Source organism: Struthio camelus, chromosome 10 (genome assembly GCF_040807025.1).
Source record: "Struthio camelus isolate bStrCam1 chromosome 10, bStrCam1.hap1, whole genome shotgun sequence".
NCBI lineage: Eukaryota > Metazoa > Chordata > Aves > Struthioniformes > Struthionidae > Struthio > Struthio camelus.
Genome location: NC_090951.1, coordinates 407,997 through 423,321, shown reverse-complemented (window position 1 = coordinate 423,321; position 15,325 = coordinate 407,997). Strand labels below are relative to the sequence as shown.

Below are 15,325 nucleotides of genomic sequence, written 5' to 3'. Positions count from 1 at the left end.
ATCAGGAGGTTTTTTTTCTTCCCTCTTAGCATGAACTTCCTTATGCTGCTTGCTGTAATTTGCTTTGCAGTATTTATTGCCATATTAGAGAGTCCTAATAGAAGAGTATCTGAAAGCGTTAAGATTCTGATCTTGGGGCCAAAGAAGGAACTAGAAATTGAACAAAACTGATAGAACGGAAGTGGCTAATTGCTCCTCTGAAAAGTCTTGAAGATGTTTGTTTATTTGCATGTCCGGTTCTTCCTTGGCTTGTCTATATCGTTAGGAATCTCAAACCATACATCCTTGCATCTTGGCACTTTAGCATGCATCTTGCCTTGCCCTGGTTGTATATGTCAGAGCAGGAATGAGTGTGGAAGTGGCACTGGGGCCATCTTGAAGGTACTCATCCCTGCCGCTAATTGCTCACTTAAGATAATAGTCCTGGGAAAAGAGCTGAGTTCACAGCCTTTAGGTATGTTCTTTTCTAGCTATCTCTTGTGGTTGTTTATGCTGTAAATGGTATAACACTGATCTGTCCCTAATGCCTGCTTCGTCTGTTTTGTCCCTTTTGTCTGTTTGGAATCCTGCTGTGTGTTAGAATGAAAAGGTAAGAGTTAATTATTCTAGATGGTGCATGCTTGCATTGAATCTGTAGAGGTTTCTGTCTCTTGTGAGGCAGTGCCTGTTAATACCACATTTGTGATTAATGCCGCAAGCTAATCAACTGTACTTGTCTAACGCTTTTTGTGTTCCGATCTCATCATTAAACTTCCATACCCATGGCAGCCCTGAATCTCAGTTGTGGCCTTCTCCAAACGTGAGCCTGCTTTTTCCTCAAGCCCTCTCTCATTCGAGGAATACTAGGGAAATTCTTGTGCACTTGCACACCATATCCCTGGGCTTTCTTTCCGCAAACTGGACTTTATGTCTTTGCCTGCAACGTGGGATAGCTACTTTTATACAGAAAGGAGCAGGAGAGGCACCTGGAAGCGGGCTCACTGTGCTGCAAAGACTACTGGGTACAGCTCCATTGTTGATATTTTCTGTGGGTGTAATTTGACTGTAGAGGATAGGTGGGAGCCTTCAACTGATCTCCATGGCTGTAATGTTTCCCTTTGTTTGTCCTGTTCTCAGTCCTGATAATGCTGCTGCATGTAAGAAAGCAAAGAAAATGTTAATCAGGCTTCCAAGAATGCTCCAGCAGGTCACTCCACTCAGGTGTTATTCTGTCTTGAGGCAAGATGGTACAGCATCCTCTGGTTTCCTCTTGAGACAGGCAATACGAGAGTCATGGTTTCTTTTGTTTGTAAAACACACGTTTTGTGAAACACGTTTTCAGAGGAGTATGTGATTCCTGAAGAGCAAAGGTAGGAATAAAAAGAGACGATGGGGAAACTGAGCTGGTTTCCTTCTTGCACAGCACCACAGAAATACAGGATATTACTCCAGAAAACATTGCCTGTGTAGTACACCTGTGCGCAGCTGTTGGGCTCCATAAATCACATAGTTGCAGCAGTTGCTAAGAGCACAATCTGTCCCAAAGCTGAAGCCCCATCTTGATGTGATGTTGTCAGAAATGGCAAACTTTACTTTAGGAAATCTCTGTTCTGGTAGAAATTCAGATTTCATAGTGAGTTCGTTAGAGTGCAGGGGCAGCCAGTCTCAAGGGTGGGAGACTCCATTAAGTCTTAGGGGTGAATTGCGAAGAAGATTCTTTTAGAGCATGCTTTGATAAACTGTAATTGTCCTACATGAAATGAGAGAGAGAATGATGCTATCCTGGTGCCAACTGCGCTCCAGGAATGAAAAATCCACTTCAGTACAACTGCCACAGCACCTCTGTATAGTCTATAACCTCATCTCCAGGCAGCATCTGGATTTTTTTAATAATATGAGCACTGAGAGGAATGGAAGAAACTTCCTGTAGGAAAGAATAGATCTTGGAGAGGTCTACAGCTGTACTCCATCCACCAGGAATGGTTTTCTCTTACAGCTCAATGAGAATTAGTCCAGTTTCTCTCTTATAGCCTTGAGGTTTTTCTTAGTATGTGTTGGCAGCGGGCTTCTGTTTCATCCCTGAGACCATTTTCATATTCACAGCTGCTGTGAAGATTTTTTTTTTTTTTTTTTGCAGATAAATATTAGGTTTGTTACAGCTTGCCTGGTTAATTGACTGACGTATTTGCCACGTTCTGCCCTAAACCGCTTACTTGCTGGGCATATGCGTGCTACCACAGAGCGATTCTATTATGCTACTTCAGAATTGCCCTGATGGTTGAGAGACCCACTGCTGGAAATGCCTAAGGTGGAGGGGTTAAGCCGAACCTTTACAAGCAAATGACGTTTCTTCAAAGCTGTTTACAAGTCCTGAAACATGACTTACTCTTGTGGAGTAGATGCCTACCAGCAGATCAGTGCAATCAACATCTGAGGGATCTGAACTTCTTTTGAAAATTTTTAGCGCTCCCAGTTGGAAATAAACACGAGCAGTGTAAATTGATATGGTTTTGTGCTCCCGAGTCTGGCAGTAGCATGCGTAGGAGCAGTGCTTCAATCAGTTTTTCTGCTATTATGCAGAAGCCTTCTAATGGCAGTGAACCAAAGAGTTGGGGTCAATTTAGTATTGCAGCTCTGGTTGAAAAATTTAGGATGAAGAGGAGGAGAATAGACCCTGAAACTACTTGCGGGGAAGGAGGAGCCTAGCAATAGAGCCCTGGGGGAAGGTTGGGGGGGAATCTACTCCTACGCAGGAGCTCTTGGAGAAGAAGCAGAGCACTAAGCTTTTCTTTTTAGAACCTAGGTCGGATGGAGTGTCAAACTTGAAGCAATCTTTAACAATTGATTCATAGTAGCACCTGAAAGGATCAAATCTCTTAGCTATGCCTGGTGTTCCACACAAGCAGATGATGCATGCTATATGGAGATTTGCTGGTGTAAGAAAGCTCCCAAGCAAGGTCCTGGAACAATGCCGTTCTAATAGTCCCGGTAGCCCCCCTTTTCATGAGAAGCTGAATTTCTTAAGTTGGTACTTCTTGAGCATCACCTGTTGTACTCTGGTAGATTTAGTAACTTAAAGATACAATGTGCTGCTCAGGTCCCTGCTTAATTGTTTATAGTTGTTCTCTAGCTGAAGTATGGCTGAACTTTGTGGAAAAACCTGTGAACTGATTTTGCATCTAAACATAATATTTGTTGTTTGGACCCCTACTTCAAAAACTAGGAAGAAAAAACCCTACTAGGTAAGCTTTCTGACAACTCTCCTCTTCACAGCTTGTTCCCCAATTAGTTCGTATTCTGAAGAACCTTATCATGTCTGGATACTCACCAGAGCATGACGTGTCTGGGATCAGTGACCCCTTTTTGCAGGTAAGAACTGATGTAAAGTGTAATCTGTAGCTTTAGTCCCAGTACTGTGTTTTGAGACTTAGATATGGTGAGGTATTTACCTGAGGGCAGCTGTGTTGTCCTTGTGCGAGTGCTCTTCATCCACCTCAGTGCAAGGACGCCTGGCTTAGTTTAAACAGCAGTTACCATGCTCTGTAATTTTGTGCTAACTTATGGTAGAAGGAGAAAGAAACAACTCCTGTGTTGGTCTTTAAGGCTGTGCCTACTGGGTAGTGGGAGTACTCTTAACAGCCCTGGGTAGTGGGAGGAAGCATAAGCATAGCATGGGTCTGTACTTGCTGGTAGAGATCTTGTTGAGGATAGAATCAAATCCTCGTTTTGCTTTGGAACAGAAAATCAGGAGCTTGTCTTGCTTCTCTGCCACTCCTCAGGAGGAGTACTGGACGTTTAATGGTGCTCCCATGTAAAGCACGTCCAGCCAGTGAAATTTCCTTTGCTTTACTTTGTGACATAGGTGCGAATCCTGCGGTTACTAAGAATTCTAGGGCGAAATGATGATGATTCAAGTGAAGCAATGAATGATATACTTGCACAGGTGAGGTTTGCAAGGTTGATAATCAGCCTAAACTTTCCCTTTCTTATTTCTTACTAATTCAAATTTGGCATCGCTGGGGAGGAGACAGCTGCTTGCAGTGCTGGGGTGAATTTTATCACCAGAGGTGCGTGTTCCTAAGCAACACGGCTAGTTTGTCAAAGATCAGCTAGTGTAGCTGTCTATTGTGCAGAGCCGCACACAAGGGGTCTAGGTAGCATGTGTTGGAGTGATTTATATTCTGGGGTGTTTTTTTTACCCTCCAGGTTGCCACTAATACAGAAACGAGTAAAAATGTGGGGAATGCCATTCTCTATGAAACTGTGCTGACTATTATGGACATAAAATCTGAGAGTGGACTGAGAGTAAGTTGCCTTTGCTAGAGTTCCCCCCCCTCCCCCCCAAGCCTATATTAGAGGGAGTAACTCACCTAGGGGACACATGAGGCAAAGTCATTTCACCCAAAGGTAGCTGCATGGCTGGCTCTAGACAAGACTAGCATCTTGGGAAAATTTAAAAAAGGGCTGGGGGCAGGGGTAGGTGGATGTTGGAAAAACCCTTCTGCAGACAGTTCCCTTGAGTGCAGGAGAGAACCTTTGCTGTGTTTGTCTTGGCTTTGCTTCTGCTTAGCCAGCCTGTAGAGTTCTTTGTGTTATGCTGTTGGCCAAGAACCCCAGTGGTAGTTTTGACATGTTGCCTTTAAAAGTCATCTTGAAACAATGATGAAGGCTAGCAACCTTCTCTTATCACTGACATTCCCTAACTTTTTCTGCAGGTGTTAGCCATTAACATCCTAGGCCGTTTCTTACTAAACAATGACAAAAATATTAGGTAAGTTGTATGAAGCACGTTCTGGTTACACCCAGTTAAAAATGCGTGGGAGGGAATTAGTCAAAGGTTATGCTGAAGTAGAGCTTCCCAGAAGAGTATTGGGAAGTGCAGTTGGTGGGATTAGTATCACTGATGAGTTTGCTCTTTTTCTCAGCTCCTTCTTTTCTCTGTCAGAGTCTTATTGTGGCCCTCTCCTTAGCTGGTGAGTCTAGGTCCACAATCTAATTCTTACCAGGTGGTTTCTTAGTCTGGTCCAGAGTGTTTTTTTTGCAAATAGCCTGTGAATCTCCTGTCTTGTCCCGACTGGTTTCTGGTAGCGTTCAATTCAGAATTGGCATTGGAGATCTGACAAATTAGCCAGAGAATATGTTTTTTTTTCTGATTGCATACTGTCAGCAACAAAGTCTGCTTTGTGATTTTTGAAAGGGTGTGGTTATTCCGAATCTGGAGACGGAATTTATTGCAACTGCCAGAATGAGGTACCATCTCTAGGAATTTTGTTTGCAAATCATGGTGCTGGTAGAAGGCTCTAGCCTCGGGAATTGCAGCTCACGTGCTGGTTTCAGAATGTGATCTGAAGAGTTCTAACATTTAATTGTTTACACTTTCCGAAACGTTCTGTGAAAACAGAGCAATTGGCATGAGCCCAGAAATTGGGACAAATGCTTGTCTGGGCAGCAGGATATTGTTAGGTATGTTACACTTCTGTATGGTATCTTCCAGGCAGTCCCCTGGAAGACTTCCATTTCTTCTGGAATGCAAGAGAACTCCGTTCTGTCACAAAAGAAAACTAAATTTGGGAGGGTTGCATAGAAATTGCATGGCTGCTGTCAAGTGATGTTTTACCTTACGTCCTTATCCCAGATATGTAGCTTTGACGTCATTGTTGAAGACTGTACAGACAGACCATAATGCGGTACAGCGACACAGAAGCACGATTGTGGACTGCCTGAAGGATCTTGATGTCTCCATTAAAAGGTAATTGAAATATCAGTGAAATAGACTCTCAAGGTTGACAGCCTATGGAAAGTGAGCAGGATGTAGGAGAAAATGGAGTCGTGTAAGGGAGGCTAGTATTAATGCATAGCATGGTTTCTACTTCAAAGGGGATGTGCAACCACCTTTATGGGGAAGCTGCTCCTATGTTTTAAGCATCTTGGATTGGAGGAGGAGAAGCACTACAGCTTTTTTTGGTGGGCCTAAATTTCTCCACCGACTCCACTTTGGAAATCAGATTGTGTGCTCGCAAGAAGATGCAAGGTCTCCACTGAAGCATGGTCCTAGCGAAAGCTACATTGATGTGCTCAGTGTTTCTTCTCTTTCTGGGATGAGAAGGCAGTGCTACATTTGTTAAAAAGCAGCGTTAAGCCATCCAAATAACGGATGCTAGATTAAATGTGTGTGAGACAGTGGTAGAATTCAGACTTGATTGTTTGGGTCTTTTGCTTACAAACTGTTTCCTGTTGTGTGTTCTTGATGTTCAGCTGTCATTTAACTAGTGATACGTTGGTACTTCTCTGGCCAGCGAGAGAGCTTGCAACCTGACACATCTCACTACTGCTCGCCTCAGAAAGGCTTCTTCTTGATGCTCAATCTAAATGTTGTCTCTTTCCTCTTATTACTTCAGTTATGTTCGCTTTATTCATGACCCCTAAGAGTTTTTTTTAACTCGTGAAATCTAGCTTTCTTCTGTTTCTGTCAGGCATTCATAGGTAGTCTTGTAATGCTTGTTCCCATTTTTTGCCAGCTTTTGTGAAGTTACTGTTGCTCTTAATCTTTCTCCTAAATTGAGTCTTTTAGGCTGTTAATTGCTTACTCTTTCTTTCAGAACTCTTTCATGCTCATCATTATTCTTTCTGTGACTGGTGATCTGAGCGCAGTGCGCCATACAACATGTGTCAGAGTGACAGGGACTGTTGCATCCCTGTTGCATCTTGTGGAACATGTCTGCAGCAGGCCAAAATTTCATTAACCTCTGGTCACGTTACCAATATATTTTGATTCTTTCAGAACTGCTGCACATCCTCTTTTCTCCACCCTGTCAAACGGTGCTTAAATGTGCCATAGATATTCATGCTGATTGGCCTTTTTCAAATTTATGCCTCTGTTTTAATCTCTAGATTTGTAACAGTGCTGCTCGGTCTTTCTGATTTCTTTCCTGTTCTTGTCATATTAGATCTTTCTGCTGAACCTTAGTTTGAATTATCTCGTGATGTTATTTTGCAATCTAGCTTTACAGTTGCATTCCATCCCAAAAGGTAAACTTGCATCTTACATGCTGAGCAAGTCAGGCTGTTGCTGCTGTTCTGTGCCAGAGCCTGCATGAGGTTAGAAGGCTGTGGAATAAAAAAGCCCCACCTAGGTTTTGGATGGAAGGTCACAAAAACATTTTATTGGTGCCTGCTAGGAGAACACAGGTATGCTGAAAACAGTAGAGCTTCAAGTCTGAGTGCTGTTGGAGGATGAAGCCTTTGAGTGATCCATCGACAGAGCACGATGTTGCCATGCTGACACTCACGCTGCTGACAACGCACTGGCCTTGTTGAAGTAATAAGCTGACTAGATGTCAGAGTCCCCAAGGAGCAAGTTCAATGGCTGGGACTTGATGGAAGGACGTGATTCTCTACCTGGTTTTGGTTGTCATGTCAAGTATTGCCTGTTCCCATCTTCTTTTAACCGTTGTAGTGTATGTTTGGTCTCGTACAGTTCAGAATGGCTTTGGCCTTTAATTCAAGTCTTATCTGTCTGCTTACTATGATCAAATTACATGATTAGGAATTTTGTGATATAAGTGAATTCTGTAACATAATTGAAGGTAAGCACTAGGTGTTGAGATAAATGCCCTGTGTTAAGATTGCAAAGGACCTCTGTGCACCTGTAGTGTTGATTCATTTGCTATAATGTGACTAAAATTTATGCTTAAACGTGAAACTCGCCAGGGTTAGGTGTTAAGAGTTGGAAACGGATTGGAAGAATGAAAGCGGTTCTAGTAATGGTATAGGTTTTCACCCAGCCACAGGTGTAGATGATAAAAGGTGACAATTACATATTTCGACCCTAATTTTGAGCCCTTTAAAAAAAACAAAAAACAAAAAAACCCCACCCTCCCCTCCAAGTCACTGAGTATTAGTTTGGGGAAAAAGCTCAGTAACACATTTACAATTCACAGTGTTGTAGAAATACTTCTTACTACAGCAGGAGCTAGGGAGATGTTAAAAAGCAGTGCAAGCTGGATGTCTTCAGATTTTCAAGAACAAATGGCTTGTGCCCAATACCATTGGATTGGACAATGCACCTGGTATATTTTACTGATGTTTCACGAACACTGAGAAAATCTTAAGCAGCTAGAAAAAATTACTGTTTCCATGTAGCGGCAGGTTGACTAGCTTGACACTGGAGCTAGTCAGAATCAGTGGGACTGCTTAGAGGTTTGCTGCCAATAAGTATGTGAAAAGATGGCGGCTTAATTTGTGTTAGTCAGTGTGATTTTAATGAAAATTGAGGTTAAATTCTGAAATCTGATTTGTTTAGAGATAAAGTATATAAGTTATGTAATAGACTTTAGGTCATTTGGCCTAATCTTTTACAACATTCGTTTTACAACAAAGACTACACAATCATTGTACATAAATAGTTCAGAAACTGGCTAGATGATTTTCAAAAGCTAATTGAAATGGAGGAGGAAGTTTCTAATGTGCTATAAGGGTCTTATGTGTTCTGATAGCCTGTCCCAACGACAGGCAGAGAATAAAGTTCCTGACGGTATGGGGGGCACGGTTTGGGGGTGGTGGTCTTGCTGACACTGAACGTTCAGTTTTACAGTGTAGTCTCTGTTTAGCGAGGCTGTTTTAATGCATTATTTTAATGCATTTTAACATAACCTGTTGCCAAGGTTGTACAGTCATAAGCCCAGAAAGCCACTGCATTTAAAGATAGTAGTTTTCATCCCAAAAAGCTGGGAAGGACTGAAGAGCTGTGCTAGATCCAACTGCAGAAGCTTCAGGTAGAAGGGCTAAGGGCTAACCTCTGACCTTTGGGTGAGTGCACCAAGGAGTATCAGATTGCCAGTACTCTGTCTAGTTGTAGTGTCAATTTATGGGGGAATAAAAATGAAATGGGTTCGAAAAGAGCATCCAGGGTAATGTTGGGTTCTAGAGATCTTATATAGGCTATCTGCCAAGATATAATAAAGCTTATCAGTTAGTATTTTATTTGGAAATAAATCTCTAATGTATAGCGATTGGAAGAGGTCCCTCCTAGATCCCTGAAATTGGAGGAAGTGTGTTTGGATAAGTTTCTTATTGCAGCTGTGTGTCAGATGTGACCAGCATGTAATTACAAATACCTGGATGATCAGAAGTTTAACAATACCTGGATGATCAGAATTTAACAGTGGTTACTGAAAGATATTTCTAGCCTCTCAGGTGTCTGGATGGGTCTTTCTAGAAGTGCTGGAGACTCCCCTCACTCCATTCCTGTTTGGTTTTTTTTCTGGTGGGTATTTAGTGTCTGCCCATGAACTGGAAAATACTGGCACGTTAATTGTGGAAGGCCGTTCTCATAGGATTAATGAAGACTGCTCTCTTCTTTGTTGAAAGGTAAGTGGAGTTGAGTAGCTGGAAGATATTTTATTGGTTTTTCTGTCTCTTGCCCTAGGCGTGCAATGGAACTGAGCTTTGCTCTTGTTAATGGGAACAACGTCCGTGGAATGATGAAGGAATTGCTGTATTTCCTGGATTCCTGTGAGCCGGAGTTCAAGGCAGACTGTGCATCTGGAATATTTCTTGCAGCAGAAAAGTATGGGGTCAATTTACATGCTATTAATTTTTTGTCCGTCCTGGGAATTATGAGCATTTTGTGTTTCAGTTTGTTGTCCCGTTCTCCCCCTCCCCCTCCCCCCCACCAAGAGAGAATATGTTGATCATCTCTTCTTCATTTGCTGGCCTGTGTTTAGTTTGTCAGTTTTACCCACCCTGAAGAACAAGGCACGCTGCCTATGGTGCTCTTGACAGTGGATTTATATGGGCAGGCATTAGATTATATCCCTGAGCTAGTCTAGTGTATTGATTTCTGTTGCTCTTTGGAACAGGTGTTGTGTTGATGCATGTGCATCCCCTCACATTAGTTGTACAGTGAGATTATTTCATTACTGTTGTGGCAGTATAAGCAGCAGCCTGACCTTGAATGTGTGGTACTGCCGTGCTGTATCGTAACTGTGGCCACGTGCGCTCATTCAGTCTTTCAATGTCAGCGTTAGTACAAAATGTCAAAGAATGACATGTTTTACTGGGAAGCAATGGGCCAGGAGGTGACTGAAAGGGGAGGCTCTGATAATTTTGTTGGATTTCTTGCTGGTATTGAATGATAATAATTACTGCTCTGTAACTTTTTTTTAATTTTATCAGATATGCCCCTTCTAAACGCTGGCACATAGACACAATTATGAGAGTCTTAACAACGGTAAGTGGAGTTCCCTCTCTTGTGTGCCTATACAAAAATTCTTGGATTCTGTAGGAAGTTAATCCTCGTGAAGTGGGAGATGGCTATAAAGGCTGGCAGGTAATAAATGCTACAATACACAAAGGCAGTGTGCTTGTATGGGTATGATAGTGACCTAAGGCAGCCAGTCAGGAAGTAAATATGACTAAATGATTTTTAGAAAGCATATATGACTTCAGAAACATGTTAAAAAAACAGCACCTAGCAGAGTTTGTGTTTCTATTGCAGTAATCACATGAGCTTCCAAGTCAGGGCATCTCTTGTGCTGTCTGTGCTTCTGATATATAGGGGTTTTTTTGTTTTTTTTTTTTTTGTTTTTTTTAAGGGAAGAGCTAACACAGCGCAAAGTGACTTAAAAAGAGAAAGAGAGTGAAGTCATGTCTTGGAGCTCTTCCAAACTGAATTTATGAAAGCTTTTTAATAAAACTGTTATAAACAGCTTTACTTGAATCTCCTTATAAACACAACAGCTGAGGTGGAACTGGAGTAGCATTTTGGCAAACCAGAGAGAGACCTTGCTAACTTGGGTGGGCAGTGTGTTCCCTGAGCAAAGGTGTGGGAAAGGATTTTGTCAATGTGAATGTTAGAATTTGAGAAGTTCCTTTATCAAGAAGTGAATCTGTGACTTGTGTGCTATCGTGCAGTCCTGTAAGAGAGAGAGGTGGATTCTTCAGGACTGAGAATCAATTTCCATTAGAAAGTTAGCTGTGAGGATTACTTTCAAATGACTCCCTTTAATAAAGTAACTTCTTCCCCTAACCTGCTAAAGAAACCATTGATGAAATTGTATTCATGAGACTGCCTGTTGCTTACTCTTCTAGGTAAACATCCTGTTCAGTCTACCAGACTTAAGAGACTAAAACAGAATGATGGCTTCCACCCCTTGCTTTGGCTAGCTGGTGTCTGTCTGACTTAATTGACCTAATTGGGCCTGCTTAATTTCCTTCTTTTTGTATGCTCTGTTCTCAGTGCCAGAGGTATATCTACACAGAACAGAATTTGAGCAGTGTACGTTTTTCCTTCAGCGCCAGAGCTATGCGACTGTGTATTGTTGTGTTTATTTTGCTGGCCTGGAAGCGGGCTGTTCCCTGCCTCTGAACTCTGTATTCCTGTCCTCTGACTAATGAGTGCTAGGCAGGCAAGTCCCTGGGCCTTGTGCCGATTAGCATGGAACCTGACTTTGAGAAAGTGATTGAATAAGATGCCTTCTGCCCCCGGAGTTTATTACTTTGACGAAAGCCTCCTATTTCACAAAAAAATATTTTGTGTTGCTTTCTGTTCCTCCTGTGGTTCTAAATCGCAGGATAATTGTATCTACATTCTGTCATCTTTACAGACGTTCACCATATTGATAGTATAGTTTTCCCCTAGGTATAGCTGAGTGCTTGATGAAAATGTACTGTCTTGTACTTATCTGATCCAGCTCAAAATCAGCCATGCTTGGGGATGGAGGCAGTTTGGTTATCAGTATGCACATCAGGTGGCCTTCTGAAGGATATCAGCAGATGCCGGGTATTATTGAGGGTCAGATGGTGAAACTTAACAACTTTTTTGTCTCTCTTGACTACACAAATGTTTCTTGCAGGCAGGAAGTTATGTTCGTGATGATGCTGTTCCCAACCTAATTCAGCTCATAACTAACAGTGTGGAAATGCATGCCTACACCGTGCAGAGACTCTACAAAGCCATCCTCGGCGATTACTCCCAGGTAATACCCAACTCTGCCAGCTTCAATTTCCATGTTGTACTGCAATAAGCATGTTTCCTAAGCAGCTCAAGGTAAGTCAACATCACACTGTCTAGCCCTAAAGGCCAGATTGCAGAGAAGGTATGTATTCTATCAGTTTCTGGGTTTTTTTGTTTATTTGTTTTGTTTTGGTTTTTTTTAAACTTATCTCTAATTCTTGTACAGAATTCCCAATCAAATCAAATCCTTTTTCTTCTGCCATAGAGATCTCCTTTGGCTGGAAGGAGGGCTAAACTTGCTCATGAAAATGGTGGTGTTTTACTTCATCGTACAGGCATCCATTTATTTCTGAGGTGTCTTTTTTTTTTTTCTCCCCTCCTTCCCCCCCCCCCTCCCCCACCCCCCTTACAGCAGCCCTTGGTACAAGTGGCCTCCTGGTGCATAGGAGAGTATGGAGATCTTCTGGTGTCTGGTCAGTGTGAAGAAGAGGAACCAATCCAGGTATAGCTTGAGAAAGGAGAATGAGCATGTAGTTGGCTGAGCCTGGAGCTGCTTGATATGCTGGCTAAGTTAGGGGAGCGCTTGCAGCGCTAACTTAGCGATGATGTCCATGATGCTGTCTGACCCTGCACAGGAATCTCCTTTCCCTGCCACAGCATAGGCTCAGTACACATAGCCAGCTTTGTCTGAGGAATGAAGCTACAGTGGGCAGTGCTCTGTGGTTTCAGTGCTAACCTAGTTTGCCAGGTGTGGGTGGGTTGTGTGTGTGGTTGTTTGGGGTTTTTTTTTTGTTTTATTTTTTGGGATAGATCTGCTCTTCAATGTGTGGAACAGGAACAGTATTTTAAAGCTAATATCATAAGATGTCTACCTAGAGACACCTGGCTCCTACATTGTCAACATATGCTGTAGGCTCACAAAGTTGCTGAGGAGGACCCATTTAAGGGAGACGCAACGTTTTACAGTATGCCCTGGAAGGTTTGCTGCAAAGCCTCTCTCTGTCTCAGCCCAACCTTTCTGTACCTTTTCAGGTAACAGAGGATGAAGTTCTTGATATTTTAGAAAGCGTCCTGATATCTAATATGTCTGCATCTGTTACACGAGGCTATGCTCTCACTGCCATCATGAAGCTTTCCACAAGGTTCACCTGCACTGTCAAGTGAGTTCTTTTTGGTGTTGTGCTGCGCAGGGCTTTGTTGCAAATATGTAAGCATCAGCTGTCTTCAGTAGAAGAAAGTATTCCTTGGACATGTTTTGCTTCCATGGTTTATAAGGCTTTTCTCCTTGTTGTTTGTTGGCTTTTACGGTCCTCCTTTCCTTGCAGGCTGGAGGACTATTGTCCCAATTTAGACCGTTTTCTCTGGATGTGGATGGCCTTTACTGTGTGGGTGGGGGCTTAACACATGTTGCCCTTACTTGAAAATTCTGTAATGGGAAAGAAAGTCCGTATCTTTCCAGTGCCTTTCTCTAATGATGGAGAGAAAAATAGCCATATTTTCTACTGGTGGCTTGTCTATGGACAGTTTAGCTCTAGCATGGTATACCCTATGGTATATTAAACAGCTGCTGATTCTGTTTTGAAGGGATAGAACAGTTCAAAAACTGATGTTATGTAGATATTTAGCAAAACAGCAATGACTGTTTTCAAATCAGTTACACAGGATACCTGTTGGGCAGAGGCCAGATGGTGATCTAGTGTCTGATACATGCTAATCCCTAGCTCAGTTCTGGTAATTCCATGGCTTTTTATTTTGCCTGGCAGTCGCATTAAGAAGGTGGTCTCCATTTATGGCAGCAGCATTGATGTGGAGCTACAGCAGAGGGCAGTGGAATATAATGCACTTTTCAAGAAATATGATCACATGAGGTAAGTGCTGATGAGTCTTGGTATTTGAAAAGGCATCGTTATAATCTACTCTTACCTCCTGTATAGCACAGCTAGAGAGCTTTACCCAATGATACTGGTAGGATTATAGAGGAACTAGAATCTTTGATCTATAGGGTTAGTGAGAGCTTTAAGAATTTAGCATATCCTGGGAGAAGATACTCTGTGATCAGTAGCTTTCTCTGCCAAAACACAGATACTGTTTTGAGCTTGAACTTTGCTAATTTTCACTTCCAGGTGTTGAATCTTAAATCTGCTAGCTAAATGAGCATCTGCAGATAGCTTTTCCTGTGTCAGCATTACAACAGTCATTAGGTTCAAACTGATTTCAAAATTTCTGTCATAAGCATGATGAGATCCGTTGACCTTTCATTAAGAAAGGATGTATTGTATTCTGAACTTTAATTCTTCTGATTCTTAATACTTTTCAGTTTTTCAGACTATCTTTTTAATTTACTGTATCTTCATGTAGTATCTGTTAAAATTTCAAGCTCTGCATGCAGAGGCATACCATTTCTCTGCACCACTCGGTGTCCTTGTTTTACAATCTGTGAGCATGTTAGCCTCCTTGCACCTTATAATTTAGAGGTCCCTTGTCCTCGTCGTTTTACTTCACTGGTTGTTTCTCTATGAGAAAGTTCAAAACCGGCTTTGTTGTAATAACTAAAGTTGTGGTTCTTAGCATAATCATTCCTCTGCTGTGTACAATAGTTAATTGTTGATACATAGGAGCATTGCCTCTATTCCATGAGGCACATAAGATTGGAGGAGATCTCTGGGGACATCCAGCCTTGAAATCTTTCAATAAGATTACATTCTTAAATGCTATTTTAAAAATAGGGGGGGTTGGGAAAGGATTGCCTTATCTGGAAGAGCAAGGACTGCCATGTTTGTTTAAGTATAGTGGAGTAAGGTGACTTTTAGGCTTAGGTGGAGGAACAGCCATTTCAGAGTCTATGTGAGAGGAGAGGACAGAGGGAAAATGAGTGTCACCGGACTAAATACTGCCTGTGTCTGTAGGGGCTTCCAAACCTCATTTCAAAGGCTTTTCACAGTTGCTTTTTTTGCATAGCTACCATTCCATTCACTGCTGGGTAAGACGCAACATCACTGATTTTTATTTTTATTTTTCTCTCTTTCTTCCTCCCCTTAAGATCCATGCAACAACTCTCATTGTTCCCTTGGAAGAGTCATGTGAATGAGCTAGGGTGTGTGAGTAGCCTAGGGCTTTACATAAGGGTTTGTGAATGAGTTATGAAAAATCTAGCTCGAGAGTGGTTAGCTGATCTAGTGGCTAGTGGTTAGCTGATCTAACCACTGCAGACGTCAGTGTCTGGCGATCAGCTGGCTTCTGGTCAAATGGCAGTATATGTCATTCATAGTTTTGGGAAGCTTTGCACTTTAGAAAAAAGTGTGTGAACTTCATTCAGTTTTACAAGAGAGCATCCGTGTAGTTTTTTTCCAGTGAAAATGTTGGCGTTTAACAGTTTCTGCACATTAAGGC

General features: G+C 42.1%; 1 protein-coding gene and 1 non-coding gene across 4 annotated transcripts in view; both read left to right on the top strand.

The window, feature by feature from the left end:
- Nucleotides 1–15,325, top strand: part of AP1G1 (adaptor related protein complex 1 subunit gamma 1) — a 46,674-nt gene that overhangs the window by 24,055 nt on the left and 7,294 nt on the right. For all 3 annotated transcript variants that reach the window (XM_068956446.1, XM_068956445.1, XM_068956444.1), the window contains 11 exons: nt 3,253–3,348; nt 3,842–3,922; nt 4,186–4,284; nt 4,695–4,750; nt 5,615–5,728; nt 9,407–9,547; nt 10,156–10,210; nt 11,835–11,957; nt 12,348–12,437; nt 12,968–13,095; nt 13,699–13,803. In XM_068956446.1, the coding sequence (XP_068812547.1) occupies nt 3,253–3,348; nt 3,842–3,922; nt 4,186–4,284; nt 4,695–4,750; nt 5,615–5,728; nt 9,407–9,547; nt 10,156–10,210; nt 11,835–11,957; nt 12,348–12,437; nt 12,968–13,095; nt 13,699–13,803 (1,088 nt within the window). The remainder of the gene's footprint in view (nt 1–3,252; nt 3,349–3,841; nt 3,923–4,185; nt 4,285–4,694; nt 4,751–5,614; nt 5,729–9,406; nt 9,548–10,155; nt 10,211–11,834; nt 11,958–12,347; nt 12,438–12,967; nt 13,096–13,698; nt 13,804–15,325) is intronic.
- LOC138068551 (small nucleolar RNA SNORD71) lies at nt 7,199–7,285 on the top strand. The gene has a single exon (XR_011143363.1). It is a non-coding gene; the product is annotated as a small nucleolar RNA SNORD71 (small nucleolar RNA).